This window comes from Lampris incognitus, chromosome 11, assembly GCF_029633865.1.
Source record: "Lampris incognitus isolate fLamInc1 chromosome 11, fLamInc1.hap2, whole genome shotgun sequence".
Lineage (NCBI taxonomy): Eukaryota > Metazoa > Chordata > Actinopteri > Lampriformes > Lampridae > Lampris > Lampris incognitus.
Window position 1 is genome coordinate 260,556 of NC_079221.1, and position 18,390 is coordinate 278,945.

General features: G+C 41.7%; 1 protein-coding gene across 1 annotated transcript in view; it reads right to left on the bottom strand.

The window, feature by feature from the left end:
• Window positions 1–612: 612 nt before the first annotated feature.
• The window catches only part of lmln (leishmanolysin-like (metallopeptidase M8 family)), a 32,068-nt gene continuing 14,290 nt past the window's right edge, over window positions 613–18,390 (bottom strand). The window contains exons 6-16 of the mRNA XM_056289543.1: window positions 16,325–16,503; window positions 15,759–15,864; window positions 14,716–14,810; window positions 14,405–14,522; window positions 14,091–14,198; window positions 13,480–13,667; window positions 12,261–12,393; window positions 11,646–11,805; window positions 11,010–11,140; window positions 10,499–10,709; window positions 613–3,016 (exon numbers count right to left, since the gene is read on the bottom strand). Coding sequence (XP_056145518.1) covers window positions 2,919–3,016; window positions 10,499–10,709; window positions 11,010–11,140; window positions 11,646–11,805; window positions 12,261–12,393; window positions 13,480–13,667; window positions 14,091–14,198; window positions 14,405–14,522; window positions 14,716–14,810; window positions 15,759–15,864; window positions 16,325–16,503 — 1,527 coding nt within the window. The 3' untranslated portion in view covers window positions 613–2,918. The remainder of the gene's footprint in view (window positions 3,017–10,498; window positions 10,710–11,009; window positions 11,141–11,645; window positions 11,806–12,260; window positions 12,394–13,479; window positions 13,668–14,090; window positions 14,199–14,404; window positions 14,523–14,715; window positions 14,811–15,758; window positions 15,865–16,324; window positions 16,504–18,390) is intronic.

The window sequence follows — 18,390 nt, forward strand, 5'->3', positions numbered from 1 at the left end:
ACCTTGGGAAGTGATGGCACCAGGATGCCTTGCGGGAAGACAACAAGCTGGTGGAAGAAGTATGACGCTCTGGGCAATGTTCTTCTGGGAAACCCTGGGTCCGGCTATTGATGTGGATCTCAATTTGACACATGCCACTCACCTAACCATCGTTGCAGACCAGCTACACCCCGGATAATGGTACACCCTCGGATAATGCACCCTGCCACCCTGCATACACTGTTCAGGAATGGTTTGAGGAACATGATGAAGTGTTCAAGGTGTTGCCCTGGCCTCCAAATTCTCCAGATCTCAATCTGATTGAGCATCTGTGGGATGTGCTGGACCAACAAGTCCAATCCATAGTGGCTCCACCTCACAACTTACAGGACTTGAAGGATCTGTTGCTAATGTTTTGGTGCCAAATGCCACAGGACATCTTCAGGGCTCTTGTAGAGTCCATCCCTTGGTGGTTTGGCACTGTTTTGGTGGCACACGGAGGACCAAAAGCATATTAGGTAGGTGGTCTTAATGTTTTGGCTCATCAGTGTATGTGTGCTGTCTTGTCAGTTTTGTCCCAGCAACGGGCAGTGAAACATCAATAAAAACCCGTTTTACAAATTGAAACAAACTTGATGTGAAACTTTAATGCTTTCGCAGACGGGACTCAAAATAATCATAAATTGCAGATGTTTCACTACTAGCTCGCAGCAACGCTTTTAACTCATCTCATATTGGGAGCACAACAATCTGTGTGCTGTATCATAAAAAATTATTAACAAAACATTTATCTGAAATACATCATTTTCTAATTAAGTGTTGCTAAAAATGTCTTTAAATCATAAACCTCAACTACAGTTTAAAGTAATCAGTGTTAAGCACCGTTGGAATGCTGCCTGAGCTGTTCCATTTCCCCAATTCATCCTCAAATTAAGACTTCAGTCAGACTTTCCTAAAAAAGCCTGCCGGCCTAAAACCCCCGTAGCACTGACATCATGGTAATCCCTTTGAAAATCAAGAGGCTATAACCCCAATGGCTTTCAACAGAAAGAAGGGGATCCTTGTGCTCCAGCGAATGTGGGTACCGGTGTAGCCCGTTCTATGGCTCCTGGAGGGGGAGCAGGAGGAGGAGGGGACATAAAGAGGGAAGGCCACCAATTTTAGGATATTCCTCAACATAACCACCAACGTAACCATTACGATCATTACCAACATCACTGCCAGTTCTTATCATCAACAACAAAGTATGGCTTGTTCAAGTTTTGATTGGCAGCTAGCAAGAAAACTTAACAGCTGGTGATGATTGACAGCTAGCTGGTGCCTCCTCGGTCCCCCTTGAAGGGAGGCCATGTTTATGGCTTATCCTTCCTCTTCCTACTATCTGCGGTGCGTACAAGCACATGTGTTCAAATCTTTTTCAGAGGGGGCATGATGGGAAAATTAAGTGTCTTCTTCCCAGATGTCCCCAAACCCTAAAAGTCTATTCTGTCCTACAAGGCCAAGAACAGTAACTGCCCGATTGATGAAACTGAGAAGAGAACGACTTCAAAGCTAATCTGTTGGTACAGAAAAGGACTGCACATTATGGGTATATTATCAGTTGATGATAATTCTAAACTCTAGCATTGACCTTTGACCTTTAACAGGGCAAAATCATGGCTACTGTTGTTTGCCTTTTGTAGGGCAGAATAGTCAATAACTGAGGCATATCTTTTTGTTTATAAGAAAGATGGCATTCACTTCCCACATCACCCCCTCCCTCCCCTCAGATACACCCCTCCTCACTTCTCGCAGACCTCAATCTCATTTGGGGGGGGCGGGGAGAACAGCACTGTCTTGGCTTAGAAGTACAAATAACAGACTGTTTACATTTTCTTAAACAGTCTATAAACATAAGTTGCAGAAAGTCACATGTCTGAACAAGGAGGTGATGGTACCTTGTGTGTTGTCACAATCCTTTGCCTCCACCTGATGTCACAGCTCCGTCCTACAGTGATTCTTTTTCGTTCATCATAGTGTGTATTTGGTTTGGCTCTTCTAGCCATTGTGCCCTAACAGATGTAGCTCTGTGGTGGACTATCCGCTTTCACCACACTGTTCAGAAGAGAGCAGGTGGAAAAGTACATTTTGCCCCACAAGGAGTCATTTAAGAATGCAGAATTTTAGGTGCTTACGTAAACCATCCATCGTGGATTTTAGTGTCACCAGTTATACCACTCATTTAACATAGCTCCCAATGACAGCAATGCTCCATTTCCCCCAGAAAGCAGAGTTATGTGCATTGAGTTTATGACAGTAGCCAGGGAATGTCTGGTGGGCCATCAATCACAGATCAGTCCATCATAGACTGTAAAATATATGGTTCATACGTGATGGTTGACCACAGGTGTTCTACTGCATTGAATTGAATGAAGGGCTTTTAGCATCAAAATCCCTGACAGTGGTGAGACTAGGAAAATCTCTGAACGGTAAAGCGATGAACGATAGATGAAAGGGTGGATGAAAGGAAGACAGAGTGGAGCCAGTGAGGTCATAAGGAAGGAAGGAGTGAAACCAATGAGTGTGAAGCTGGAATGGAGGAAAGCAGGAAGGAAACAGTGCAGGAGGGTGAAGAAGGAGAGAGGGAAGAGAGAGAAGAAAGAGTGAATTAAAGAAGAGAAGGAGAATAAGGTACAGGGAGTGATGGAGTAAATGAGACGGACAGAAAGAAAGATATTGGGAAGAAAAAGAGGAAACGCATGAAAAAGAAGAAGAATGAAGGAAAAGACAAACTGTAGAGAGAGAAAAAAGAAAGGAAGTGAGGCGACATCCAAGATCGGCCAAAGAGCATCCTAATCTTTGAGTTGTAAAGGACAGTCAGCAAAACAACTTTGTCTGTAGTTGTCTTCACCTTCTCCTGTGTGGGTCCACACTACCTCTGCATGTGTTTGTGTGTATTATCAGTACAGACACAGCAGTCCGCCGGCCACAAGGGAGAGCAGGTTGAGAAGCAGAGGCCACAGAGTGACAGCAAGGCCTGGGGAACTGGAGCAGGGATCTAACAACAGACAAAACAAGAAGGCCTCAGGTGCAAGGTGTACAGTTACTCACTCCTTAACCCCTTTAACTACCTTATACCACATATCCTTTCTGTGAAATGGACATAGTAGCTGGTAAATCTCCAAGTTAACCGGCTGTTTTCACTATTTTAAATGCTCTTTACCACTACATAGGATGTGATGTGACTATCTCTAGCTTAATTTTTGGTTGTGCACCTTTATCTTTATTAGGGCCTATGTCACCACATGATGGCCCAACAGTAAAATTTGGCATCACAATACTACACTCCTTTTCACCTGCTTGACACTACACAAATTGATTGAGATGAGTACAGTACTGCTGTCAGAACTACAGTGGATATAAAAAGTCTACACACTCCTGTTAAAACGGCAGTTTTTTGTAATGTACAAAAATTAAACCAACATAAATCCTGTCAGAACTTTTTCCACCTTTAATGTGAAATTGCTTCCTTGATTTGGCTGTAATGCTTTGGGTCATTGTCATGCTGAAAGGTAAAATTCCTCTTTATCTTCATCTTTCTATCTTTGCACCAAAATCGACTGGTGCTGTTCATAATTCCCTCCAACTTGACTAAAGCCCCAGTTCCAGCTGAAGAAAAGTAGCCCCAAAGCAGGATGCTGCCACCCCCATGCTTCACTGTGGGTATGGTGTTCTTTTGGTGATGTGCGGTGTTGTTTCTGCCAAAAACACCTTTTGAAATTATGGCCAAAAAGTTCCACCTTGGTGTCTTCAAACCAGAACCCATTTTTCCACATGGTTTTGGGAGACTGGGTGTAGATTTTTTGCTAAATTTAGCCAAGCTTTGCCGTTTTTGTTCATGTGAAAGGGCTTCTGTCTTGCCACCCAACCCCATGCATGGTTCAGACATGAGGAACATGAGAGATTGTTGTCAAATATAGGGAGCAGCAACTAGTACTTGCCAGAAAAAAACCTGCAGCTCCTTTAATGTTGCTGTAGGTCTCTTGGCAGCCTCCCTGACCAATTTCACCTTGTCTTCTCATCAGTTTTAAAGGGGCATTCTTGGTAATGTCCCTGTTGTGCTATATTTTCTCCACTGTGTTCCATCGCATATCTAATGCCTTGGAAATTCTTTTATACCCCTCTCCTGATCAATACCTTTCAACAATGAGCTCCAGTTCATGCTTTGTATGCCCTTTGTGGACCAAGGCTTTTGTAGTTGGATGCAACCAAGAAGATGTCAGGAAAATCCCACTTCAGGATCAATGTAACTTTATTTACAGTTAATCAGTCACTTTAATTGACGGCAGGTGTATACTAACTACTATTTAACATCAGTAGTGGATGTGACTGGTTAATTTGTAACACAGCCACATCCCCAATTATAAAGGTTGTGCACACTCATACAACTAGGTTATTGTGTTTTGTATTTTTTTCCCCCAAAATGTTGGATTGTTTTTCCAATTTACTTTTTTTTTTCACTTTAGTTTTTATTGAAGTTTTTAGGTCAATACAAACATGGCATCCGTATTCAGAAGTAAACACTGAATTATCTACATTTACTTGCACACAAGCCCAACAGGGCAACTCAAAACAAAACAAAAAAAAAACACACACACAAAAAAATGAACTACAAGAGCTTCCTGTGGGTCTAACTTTCCAGTCTTAAGTGTTGTCATGAATTATGTTGTCGCGTGTTTGCTCCTTAAACCATGTCCATTTCTTCCACTGGTCTTCCATCCGAGGTACTGTAAGTCTCAATCGATGAGTCAGTTTTTCCATTGTATGAATGTCCTCCACTATTTCCATCCATTGTCCTTGTGTGGGGGCGTCCACCTGGCACTATTTTCTTGTGATTGCCTTCTTAGCAGCAATCAGCAGTATCTAACCAAACATCTATCACTTGGCCCTATATCGTCGTTTTTAAAATTACAGAAATAGAGGGTCATATAGCACTTAGGGAAGTCATATCCAAGTACCTTTTGTATTACATCATGAACCATCTCCCAAAACATCGCTAGCTTATTACATTTCCAAAATATATGCGAGTGGTCTACATTCTCTATTCCACATTTCCTCCAGCATGACAGTTTGGTGCTGGAGTATCTATTTTTGATTTTTGGTGTAATAAAAAAACGTATCAGATTTTTCCAGGAGAATTCCCTCCATATCCGCGAACTAGTGGAGGATTGATGAACTTTCCACATATTCTGCCAGTCCTCCTCTGTAATTTCTGTGCCAAATTCTAATTCCCATTTTTCTTTTATATATGTAGTTGAGTGTTTATTAGTTGTGAGAGCTTGATATAGTACAGATATAGTCCTAGATTTTCTCCCTTTATATGCGTTAATTATAATTTGAATCACACTGTTCACCTCCATGGAGGGTCCTCTCCTGATACGTTTGTTGTAATAATCCCTTAATTGTAAATATCTAAAGAAGTCATGATTCTCCAAATCAAACTTGTCTTTCATACCCTGAAAACTCTCCATCTCCCCTTTTTCCTCTAGAGTGCACCATGCTGTGATTCCCCAGTTAACCCACAGTTTAAAAACTGTATCATGCCTCGCTGGAGTAAAGTCTCTATCATATGCTACCCATCTCAATAACTGTATCTCATCTTGTAATTTGTTGATTTTAATCAATTTAAACCATAACTCCAGTGTAAATAATGTGACTGAATCCATGTGGGTTTTTGTTTTCTTGTATACTTCTTTATCCCTTAAAATATTCTGAATAGGGTACCCACCATATTCCCTTTCCATGACTTTCCACTTGGCCATGTAATCTTGCCTACACCAGTCAACAGCATATCTCAGCTGGGCAGCTTTGAAATATTCTTTTAGATTTGGTAAACCCATACCTCCCTTTTCCTTTGAGAGTTGGAGAGTTTTATACCTTACTCCGGGCTTCTTCCCTCCCCAAATAAATCTAGATATTGTCCTATCCCACCTATCAAATTGAGCTTGAGTCACCTCTACAGGCAACAATTGGAATAGGTAAAGAAGCCTTGGTAGAATATTCATTCTAACTGTCTCAATTCTTGAGCTGAAGTCAAGTGGCAGAGTGGACCATCTATCAATATCCTTTTGCATCACATCGTTGATCTTGCCGTAATTTGCTTTATGTAATTTAGACAATTCCTTGGTAATGTAAATTCCCAAATATTTGATTTTGTTTAGATTCCAATTAAAGTCAAATTTTCCCTTGAATTTTGTGGTTGGAGCATAATTGAGAACTAGCACCTGTGTTTTTGAGATGTTAATTTTATATCCAGATAAATGACCATATAGTTCTAGTAGCTTCATTAGTTGAGGGAGTGATGTATGTGGTTGCTCAAGATAGGCTATGACATCATCAGCAAGTAGCCCCACCTTGTGGACAGTGCCATTCACTGTCACTCCATTAATTCCTTCATTTCGGCGAATGGCCTCCGCTAAAGGCTCAATGAATAACGCGAACAGTGTCGGAGACAAACAGCATCCTTGTCTTGTCGACCTCTGCAAACTGAACTTGTTCGTTAAACTCCCGTTTATTTTAATCCGAGCATTAGGTTGTTGATATAATGTTTTGATGCACTGTATTGACTTATTGCCGAACCCTAGTCGTTCCAATACTGCATACAAAAAATTCCAAGACACCCGATCGAATGCTTTTTCTGTATCTAAACTTACTAATAGTGTAGCTTGTTTTCTCTTACTCGCTTGATCAAATATATGCAATGTCCTTCTGATATTATCATGCGTTTGTCTTTCTCTCATGAATCCTGTTTGATCTTCATCTATCAAATCACCTATGAATGGGTTTAACCATTTGGAGATAATTGTCGTATATATTTTATAATCTACATTTAATAATGAAATAGGTCTGTAGTTCCCACAATATTCTTTATCCTTTCCCGGTTTTGGAATGACTGTGATTATTGCCTCTGACCATGATGGTGGTATCTTATTATTGTGAAGTGTCCAATTGAAGGATCTCAGAAGTAACGGTGCCAGCTGTTCCCTAAACACTTCGTACCATTCTGCAGGGGTATCCATCGCTGCCCGGGCTTCTATTGTTTTTCAAAGAATTTATTGCATCTATCACCTCTTCCATCTTGATGTCAGCTGTTAATTTGTCATTTTGGAGCCGTCCAATTGAGGGTAAATCTAATGAATTCAAAAAGGTATTAATTTCCGCTTCGGGTGCAGGTGTGGGTTGTGAATATAGCTCTTTATAATATCCCAAAAATATGTCCTCTATGCTTTCTGGTATATTCGTTAACTCATTTGAATGGGGGTCTCTGATCTTATGTATATGGCCAACTGCTTGCTGTTTGCGAATACATTTTGCCAACAGTTTAGTTGCGCGCGGGCCTGTTTCATAATATCTTTGTTTGAGAAACAAGCTTTTTTTCTCAATTTCATCTAACAGTTCTTTATTAATGTCTGACTTAGCCGATTTGATTTGCTCCAACACCACGGGGTTTCCCGCAGTCTGGTATTCCCTCTCCATTTCTCTTAACCTGTCCGTATTCTTTCTGGATATAATTGATCTTGCCTTTTTGATCAATGCTGAATGCGCTATTAACTTTCCCCTGATGACCGCCTTCATGGCATCCCAAAATATTGTTGGGTCTACTTCCCCATTGCTGTTTTCTTCTAGATATGTCCGAATATCCGTCTTTAACATAATCTTACTCTGCTCACTATTCAGTAGACCCACATTAAACCTCCAAACCGTATTTCGCTTTCTACAATTCAAATTAATTTCTAAATATACTGGATTGTGATCTGAGATATCCGCCCCTCCAATCCCACACTCCTTTACTCTGTAAATATCGTCTTTGCTCATAAGGAAATAGTCTATCCTTGAATGAACTTTATGTACAGCTGAGTAATGTGTATAGTCTTTTTCCTGAGGGTGTAATTGTCCCCACACATCATCCATCCCCATCTCTTCCAGTGATATATTTACAAATCGAGTGACCTGTGTTTTAGTCCTTTTGATACTGGTCGTATCCATTTTGTGATTCAAAACGACATTCAAATCTCCCCCACAAATTAAGACCCCCTCTGACTCGTTTGCTATCTCATCAAACAAAGATTTAAAAAATCTTTTATCACTTTCAGGTGGGGCGTATATATTTACCAATGTCACTGGTTTGTTCTCTAACCTCCCCTTCACTATAATATATCTTCCCTCCTTGTCTCCAATCTCCCTATCATAATCGAATTGAGTTTTGTTTGATGTTAAAATTGCAACACCTCTCCAGCGCCCTTCCTTGTAGGAGCTATAATATGAATGTCTGTACCCATATTTCTTAAGTTTCCCATGCTCTATCTGTGTTAAATGGGTCTCTTGGAGGAATATGATTTGTACATCCTCCTTTTTTAGCTTAATCGTAACCTTTTCCCTCTTCTTTAACATATTTAGACCATTAACATTCAGCGACATTATTTTAGTAGTGTGAACCATCTAGACATAATGATACTCTTTTTCCATATATTCCCACAGAGCTCCAAACAAAAAAACTACAAATATAAAACACATTAATCAACAACAAAAATAACTTCCAACTAAAGGGGCCTAACCACCCCAAGTCCCCGTTGGTAGGTGAAGGGGAAATCCTTTTCAGAAAGGGCCCCACTCTAGACTTGACATTTTGCCCATCAAATGGGATAGGCCTACAGCCTTGTCTAGGTATGTCCAACGTTTGGCAACCGTATAGCCTACCTCTCTCCGTGGCATGTGATGAAAAAGCCTTTTGTAATGGAGCTCAACTCAGTCAGAACGATACCAATCCTACTTTCTCCGATAGGCCTGGAGCTTCTCTTTCGCTCGCTGTACAGCTTCACGTCCTCCTTTCGCGTCTTGGACTCGTTGCCACCCTGCTCGCATCCCAGTCGCCTCAACCTGCTCTGTGGCCGTGGTTGCCGTGTTATCGTCTGGTATCTCGATGTCGCAGCCTCTCGTCTTCATGTCCATCGCAGCTTCCCTGGCATTGTCGTATGTCTTCGTTCCGTTGTTCCAGTGGATCCTTATTTTGGCGAGGGGTGTCTGGAAACGAATTCCTTTACCCTTGAGCACTTTCTTAATGTCCAGATATGATTTTCGTTTCCGGACCACCTCAGCTGCGTAATCGTGATCAAAGTAAATACGTTTGTCCCCTATCTCTATCTTAATTCTTTTTCCATGCTTTCTTGAGAATCATTTCTTTTATATCCAACTGTTGAAAGTTCACCACTATTGACCTGGGGGGAGCTGTCGGAGGGGGTTTTTGAGCGAGGGCTCTGTGCGCTCTTTGTATCTGGAGATTCATCCCTTCTTCTAAGTCAAGTTGAGTATTCAAGAATTGTTCCACGTACTGGGTAACGGAGCCTCCCTCCGTTTCCTCTGGAACACCAAAGATTCGAATATTGTTCCTCCTTGACCTCCCTTCCAGGTCCATTATTTTTTCTTGCATCTGGCGCGTTTGGGTCGACATGTCCATCAGCAGTTCTGTCGAGTCCGCCTGCCGTTCCTCTAGCTCAGCTACGCGCTTCTGGGCCTCAATCATGTGTGCTTTCTGCGCCTGTATTTCGCCGTTGCTCTCTGCAAACTTCTGTATCATTTCTTCTCGGAAGCAAGCAATCTCTTCCTTCACTTCCCTTTTCACCTCATCTTTGAGTCTGGCAAAGTCACCTCGTAGCTCTTGTTTGAATTCTTTTATCTCTTTAGCGATAGCTGCTAATCCAGCACGCAATGTCTCAGCTGTGTCCGCCGCCATTGTAGCGTCTTCTACCTCGTGTTTGCTATTACCTTGCTCCGACTGTTTCTTCGCTCCCTGTGTATCTGTTGCGTTACCCTTTTGGATTGTACGGCTACCTTTACTCGAATTACCTCCTCTTCTCATTTCTCACCTTTTTTGCGTCGAGTTTAGGGTTTTAGAGGATTTATTTTAGCCAACTTGCGAGAGGCAGAAAGTTGTGCTGCTATTCAAGTCGCCATCTTACCGGAAGTCTTTCCAATTTACTTTTATAGGTTGCAATTTCTCATTAAGGGTGGAAAAAGTTCTGACATGATTTATGTTGGTCTTATTTTTTTTAAATCAAAAAAATCTGCCATTTTAATTGGGTTGCGCAGACTTTTTATTTTATATCCACTGTACATTCACATACGTTACTCTTAGACATAAAGCCAGATCATAATATTATGAATTTTAATTTATAACTTTACATGTGCTTACATGTACTCGCTTCCCTGTTTTTGTCCCTCGACTGTCCTATCAATAAAGGCTGAAATGCCAAGAAAGCCAGAAAGTTGACCACATTGGCTTAGAATGTCAACTACTACATACTGAGAAGAGAATCACCCCTCTCAAACAAATAGACAAAACGGAAGTAAAATTTTGCCTGTAAAATCTGACTTCTGCTCTCCCCTAGTATTGACTGCTTGCAATTCATCAAACAGAAAATGAAGCTTGCCATAAAAATGCCCTAAAATGTAAAGACAAAAACAATAAAGCAGTGGTACTGACCAATAGGAATGCTCCTGGAGGTGTTGAGAGGCAGGAGCTGGTGCGGGAGTGGACAATCGTCACAGAAGTCAGTGCAGGCTGGACAGATCAGGACACCATTGTAAACCCAATCATTGACTCTAACACTGATGCTCAGCAGCTGGCCTTTACGAATGCAGTGGAACAAACGATCCTGAACGTACACAGTCAGGCCCTGAGTTGAGCAGGACACCTGGAAGGATTTAAAAATAATAATAATAATACAGACACACACACACAAATTACCAGGCCCTTAAAACCTGTAATTTCTCAGAACTTTAAGTGTGTCTGTTTGTGTGTGCTTGCAAATGTGAACATGCATGTGTGCCAATGTCTCTAGGCTTACACTTGATTTCAAATGCTATTGATGCATCTGAGTTCAATTGTTGTTGTTGTTTTTTTTGTCTGTAATTTGATGAATTATGTCATGAACTGTTATTCAGCCTTCGAAGATAGGTCTCCTTTGATAAAGATATCACTTTCTCAAGCTAACCTTGTAACAGCCAGAGCCCCAGTCAGGATAGGTCATTTTCCTGGTGCATTGCTCCATAATGAAAGCTGATTTCTGGTACAGACACACAGAGTTTTGTCCATACTCCTCTGCTCCATAATTCCTCCACCAGTCTGTACAGATATAGAGACTTGTGGTAACTGGTGTTCATAGAAGCGTTATTGTAATAGTTTAAAGCATCAACCGGACACACGCTGATTCACGTGTACTTCATGGTATACATGACTTCATGGTGGGTGCTTCTCACTGAGAATCTGGTTATATTAGTAATGATAATAGATGTTAATAACAGTACTAGTAGTATTATAAAGAAATGTATATGTCTATCTCAGGCAATCTTCTATGATGGGACGATTAATTAAACTAATAATTGCAGCGGCACGAGTAATGGTAAAATTGTCTTTTCCTGGTTAGTTTTCAAAATCTATGCAGTAATGGTTTCTCTGGTCTTCACACTGAGGCAGCAACTGCATTCACCACAGTAATAGCAAAATTAACAGTAGACAACAGTAGTAGTGGTGATGATTGTAGTTGCAGCAGTACAATCTAGCCGATTATAAGAAACTCTGGTACTGTCCAGAAAGGTGCTAGTAATACTAACAGTAGTAGCAGTAGTACCTGGCTGGTTTTCAGATACTCTGCAATAGGAGTTTCTCTGGTACTCTCCACTGAAGTGCCAGCTGAACTCCTGGCTGAAAGGACAGTAGTCAGAAATCTCCACAGCGCCACCGTAGGATGAAAGTTGAGCCGCAGCTACATCTGGGATCTGGTCAAAATACTGAGGTTGGGTGAGTGAGTGAGTGAGTGAGTGAGTGAGTGAGTGAGTGAGTGAGTGAGTGGGTGAGTGAGTGAGTGGATGAGTGAGTGAGTGAGTGAGTGAGTGAGTGAGTGAGTGAGTGAGTGAGTGAGTGAGAGAGAGTGGGTAAGTGGGTGTGTGTGAGTGAGTGGATGAGTGAGTGAGTGAGTGAGTGTGTGGGCGGGTGAGTGCGTGGATGAATGGGTGAGTGGGATTGTGGGTGGGTGAGTGAGTGAGTGGGTGTGTGAGTGAGTGAGAGTGGGTGGGTGAGTGAGTGAGTGGGTGAGAGAGTGAGTGAGTGAGATAGACATACAGACACATATTGATCAAGAAATACGAAGGCTGGGAGTTCTATTTCAAACCAAACACTGATGTATCATCATTGACATAGCAGATTAATGTCATGAATATAACATTTATAAGCTCAATATGTGTACCTGGTACTCCTGGGGAAGGTCCTGGGGATATTTTTGGAGGTTACAGACAGCCACAGCCAGCTGGTCTTGACGGCAGGTCAACTGGAGAGGAGAAGCTCTCACTGTGTCACAGTAAGGAATCACCGCATGGTGCCTGCCACATCAAAAATCACAACAGCACCAGGTTGCAACATTATGGCCAAAACAATTCAAATTATTTTGTTAGATACTGTGATTACAATTAATAATTACCATGTGGGTATAAGGGGGTAACAAAATAGTTTAACTGCACTTGCACTAATTCACTCTTCCCAAGTTTTCCAGACCAAGTTTTTAGGAACCTGCAAACCTTCAATTCATTACCCAATGGGATTGCTGTCACCCATTTGCATGTACAATATCTCAATTAGAAGGCATTTTTATCCAAAGCAATTTACAAGAGAGTCAGAAAATAGCAGATATATTTAAGTGTCAACCTACAGGCATCTTAGAGCACTGAATAGCAGCTATATGATAGCGAAGTGTGCAAGTCATACCAGGTGCAATTATTATAAGCACGCAGACGGTAGATCACCGATAGTGACACTAGTAATGGGAGACTCAAGTTATAAATTAGCTGGGCTATGATACAAATCTGTGTCACAGACATATAGCAAATCTATACAAGTCACCCCTTTTATGGCTAAAGTGTAAAAAACAAAACTGAGCAAGTGCATTAAAACAATTCAACAGGACAGACAATAAGATGAAAAGAAAACTAAAGTTTTTAAATACTCTGTGATGAGAAAATGTATGAAATCATTTTCTGCCCAACAACGGGATAGCTAGAATATTCCTTCTACCTCTGGTGTCAGCTCCCATAGAGTCTCTTATTCTCTTTCCACATCATGTCTCTCTTCAGTGACTCTGGGGTCACATGTATGTTTTGTGTGCTGTGGCAATGACCCTTGACCTCCTTTATATTGTTTGCTTGTAATGCCGTGGATTAAGCGAAGTTCAATCTACTGTTGACCTACCACACTCATTTGTCACTATGGATAAAAGTACTGGCAAAATAACTTAAATATAATGGAAGCATAACAGTGACATTCCCATTCAGGCTTCATCTCTGCCTTTGTCTCTCCAGCCAAAACTACAACTACTCTTATTAATAATAGTCTCATCAAAGCAGAGGTTATAATTGTTGCTTTCTTGATATTACAGGGTAGTGTGTTACTGCCATTTAAAGTGATGGACACACCTCTGCCTCTGTCTGTCCATCCAGAACTTGCAGCTCTTCATGACAAAATCGCAGCCAAGCCCTCGGCCCCAGTCCAACCTTTGGGCCAGGCTGTAGTTGGCGCGGTACCATCCGCTGTCCTCCATGATGGCCAGAGTCAGGCGAGAAAACACACGATTCTGGGTGTGGGAGCCGGTCATTGCCTCGTTCTGACATTTTGACAAGATTCGAAAAAGCAGCACAGGCAGAAGAAAAGATGGACAAACAGATAAATTACTCTTTTTATTGGAAGCCTGACATCACCTTTTTATGGAGGATTATACACAGGGATTACACACCATTTTTGGTTGAAGGACCTGCCTTCAACCTTTCTCCACCACAATGGGACAAATGCCTTACAAGCATCTAAAATATATACAAACACACAGCTGTTCCTACCTTCATAGTGTCTTCTTCTCCTCCATTGGCTGAGTTATTTATGTGCTCACAAATTATAAAAAAGCCCTCACCCGCACAAACACTAAAACACCTGTTCCTTGCACCCTTAGAATAAGAGAGAGAGACAGACAGAGACGGACAGACAGACAGACACACACACACACACACACACACACAGTGGCAGGTGCTGCTACCTCTAGCAGTCTTTTCTCCCAGTGGTTGAGTTCAGTGCCCATCCCTCCCTGGTTCTCCAGTTCCATGCCCTCCAGGATTGGACAGTTAAAATGTCTCCGTGCCTCCTCCTGCAATGCATATGTACACAACAAATGTTTTCCCCAAGTGAATCCAAAGTAATACTGTATTATTACTACTGTGAGGAGCAGATCAGGTTGAAGCTGATGCTGAATCAATCAGATTTTTTTTTCATATGTTGATATCTTAGTTGATATCTTATTTCAAATTGCATACACTACCCCCTTCACATGAACACACACACATCATCCCTTACCACAACCCTGGGAGTGACCAGAATGTGGACTTGGTGTCGGACCATCAGCCCTCCTCTAATGTCCCACAGTCTGCTAACTCTCCTGATCACTGATTCGCTCCATTGGTACAGACCCAGGCTGGGGGCCACAGACACACATGCATACAAGACGACATACAGAAAAGTTAGATACACATATATACAGGTTGCGGACTAAAACAACATGAGAGCTATTACCTGCTGCAGGTTGCAGAGACTGTTCTATACTTTCCTGGACATACAACATGAGTCACTCAGTCCTGCGGGATGCTCGAATGTCAAACTAAACTCACCTGTCATTGAAGGCAGGCAGGCCACTGGCGAATCGAGGGGTCAGAGGTTTTCCATCATCATCATGGTAGAAGGCAAATAGCCCTGCTGAGAAGCCCTAGTGTTCAGAACAAGAACAGAAGCAGGGTTCACTTTTAGCGATCAGGTGGTCTTTACTGTCATGCTCTGCCACAAAGTTACAAAAAGCAATATCTTCATGACTCAAATGACAAAAACTATCTTTTTTTAATCTTTGTTATTGATGAAAAACGGTTAAGGGGTGTTAGGTTTATGATCTTATTCTAGTTTAAGAGCTCCTGCTTTGTATCTTGGTCAGAAGGTGACAGCTGTCCAAGGCAGACTGATAGGACAGAAAACAACATGTTCCCCCAGTCCAGTGCCACTTATTACAAAGATTTCTGGAGATTTCACTATTTTATACAGCATCAAATATCATTCCCTAAATAGAGATTATCTGACTGTCACACTGACAGCAAAAAAAACAAAACCTGAAATCTCCTGTTATATCAAATTATAATTCAGTTGTAATTATTTCCGATGACACTTAAATTTGACTCGTGTAAACTCATGAGCTTTACCCAGATGGCATAAAGAGTATTTAATTATATTATATATTATATTACATTATATCTTCTCTATGTATGATATAAAGAGTTATTTTTAAACTTACGCTTGCATAAGTGTCTAATGGCTGTACTAAAGAGTTAATGATACAATAACATTCATACACACTCTAGAATTTTGGGTCTGAGATTTAGATTAGATCCTGGGCCCAGGATCAGAAACTAGTATGTAATGCAGTTTGAAAATGCCCCCTAATTGTTTATTCATAAGATGATATATGGCCAAATGTGCTATAATGGCATATTTGGATTGTTTTTCTATCAAGTAATTAAGTAAAGGCCAGATGGTGAATGTTCATTGTAAGTACACATTTTATTGCTGCTTGGAGTCACAAAAGATCATTGAATAGGAAGGAGCTATGGATTATACCTGGCTGCATTAGCTCTAAAAGAGAATCATATCATTTGATAGTTGTACAAACCAGAGCATGAATGATCTCGTGTTTGACAGTGGAGAGCATGCCCTCAAACTCGTGAGGTTGGGAGGAGATCATTGCAGGGCACAGGTTGGCATAGCCTGCTACAGGCCTGGTGGGAAAGAGGTATTCAATAAAAGACATCTGTCCGAGATGAAATCTAACATTTCCGTACAAAAATGAAAATGTCTGCATTTTCTATAACAAATGTGCCAACATTGCACCACTGCTGGTTGAACTGTGCCATAGGCATGCAGTCCCAAGTGAAAAGGTATCCAAGTACTTTAGTAGTGACATTTTACCTCCTCCATTGATCAGAGACAGTCTGATAGCCTAAAAAAACACTCTTTGTTTCTTGTCAGTTTGTAGCACAGACCCCCCCAAAAATGTCCTACTTCTGATTATTTGTCAGAGATGAGAAAGCGGTGAAGAACACTGATACTGGGGGTTATGCTACTCTTAGTGTAAATAAAAGCATTATACCCAATTTCCCCTCGGGGATGAATAAAGTATTATGATTCTGATACGTGTGAGTGTGTGTGAAGACAGCTGGTATATGTGTGTGTGCTTACCTATCAAGCTCTGCTTCTAGCTGGCAGTAAGCTGCATAGGCTACAATATTCTCCTGTCCACAGCGCTCTGTGGTGACCCCACTGACGTAGAGGACAAAGTCAGATCCTTCCACACCAGGGCCGTCTTGGGGCCCGATGGGGCCACAAGATTTCTCTGACTCACTGCACACCTTACATTGCTGGGTCAAAGAAACACACAATCAGACCTGAAGAGAATAAAATTACTCTTTTACCTAAAACCAAACCCACCTGTTTGGACAGGCTAATACAGTAGTCCATTAAAGCCATAAAAACTTTAAAATGTCATTATAAACAGTCCAATTGATGTGATTATTGCTGTTATTCTTCTTTATTTTTATTCCTTTTTTGCAGTAGTAATGGATGGGAGATATAGCAGATTTAGGCTCCACACCTACTGCCATTTCATTGCTTTGTCATTGACAAAATACTACAATCAAAAGGGTTCAGACTGTAAAAATCTTACAGATACTGAATGATGAATTTCAGATAATGAGTCTCTTATTAAATCTGGAATTTATCCAAATTATTTGGGTACTGTACGTAAAAAGAAATTTCTGTTTAGTCCTACTGCAATACATGCATTTTTCCATTTTGTCACGCTGTCATGGCATGCTGTAGGAAAACACTGCACAGTAATAACACTCACTCATAGCCTGTCACCTAGCAGCAGGCTGCAGCAGTAGGATCTGTACCCGCCCCAGGCCCACAGGGACCATAATGAGCATAGCATCCTGACAAAGAATTCATACCATTCTTTTATCCTTTCATCCCTGTATCACCTGTGCTTCTCTAGAACCCTAAACCCTCACTTCCCCCCTCTTTCACTTCCCTATATCCGTCCATTACCTCTTAAAATCAAGAGGAGAATTAACATCCAAGATGGCGGCGTGCTGGACGCAGCGGGTACTGTGGTTCCCTGTTCAGTGTTGTGTTTTCTTTGTTATTTATACATTAGTTTTAAGTTTACTTACAAGTGTAGGTCATGCGCTCTTCTACAACCGTCAGGAACTTTTAAACCTCAGAACGGATTACTCACTTCCCTCCACCATCACGGACAACTTCCCCATCAATATTATCCGCTCACCGGCCTCGCAGTGGAAACGCTGCCCCCTTCGGCAACGTAAACAAAGGAGGGGGAAACGTGGCGGGCTACATGCTAAGCTAAGTAGCGTTCCCTTCAAAGTGTCCCTCCCCAGCATCTTCATGGCTAATGTCCGATCGTTAGCTAACAAAATGGACGAGATAAGACTCAGGCTGTCCTCTCGGAAAGGCTGCAGAACTGCTGTCTGCTGATGTTTACAGAGACTTGGCTCAACAGCAACATAGCCGACTTGGCAGTCGAGCTAGCGGGCCGCACAACCTTCCATGCCGACAGGACAGCGGACTCCGGCAAGATCCGCGGAGGAGGTTTGAGTATTTATGTCAGTAACTCTTGGTGCAACAATATAAAGATCGTTGAAAGGCATTGCTCTGCTGATCTAGAGCTTCTTATGATTCAGTGCAGGCCTTTCTACCTGCCCAGGGAGCTAACGTCCATTACCATCACCGCTGTATACATCCCCCCACATGCTAATGCTAAGGTAGCACTGAAGCAGCTACAATGTGCCATCAGCAGACTGCAGACCAAACACCCGGACAATGCCTTTATCATAGGTGGTGACTTTAATCAGGCTAACCTCAGGGCTGTATTGCCCAAATTCCATCAGCATGTCTCCTGCCCCACTAGGGGACAAAACACCCTGGACCATCTCTATACAAACATTAAGGACTCATACAAAGCTACTCCATGCCCTCATCTGGGGCATTCTGACCACCTCTGCCTGTTCCTGGTCCCAGCCTACATACACCTAATAAAACGTGTCAAGCCAGCAGTAAAGACAATCACTGTCCGGCCAGAAGGAGCAGTCTCTGAACTCCAGGACTGTTTTGAAAACACAGACTGGAGTATTTTTGCACATTCAGCTACCCATGGCTCCCATATAGACATTAATGAACAGACATCTGCCATACTAGCCTACATTAACTTTTGCACTGAGAGTGTCACA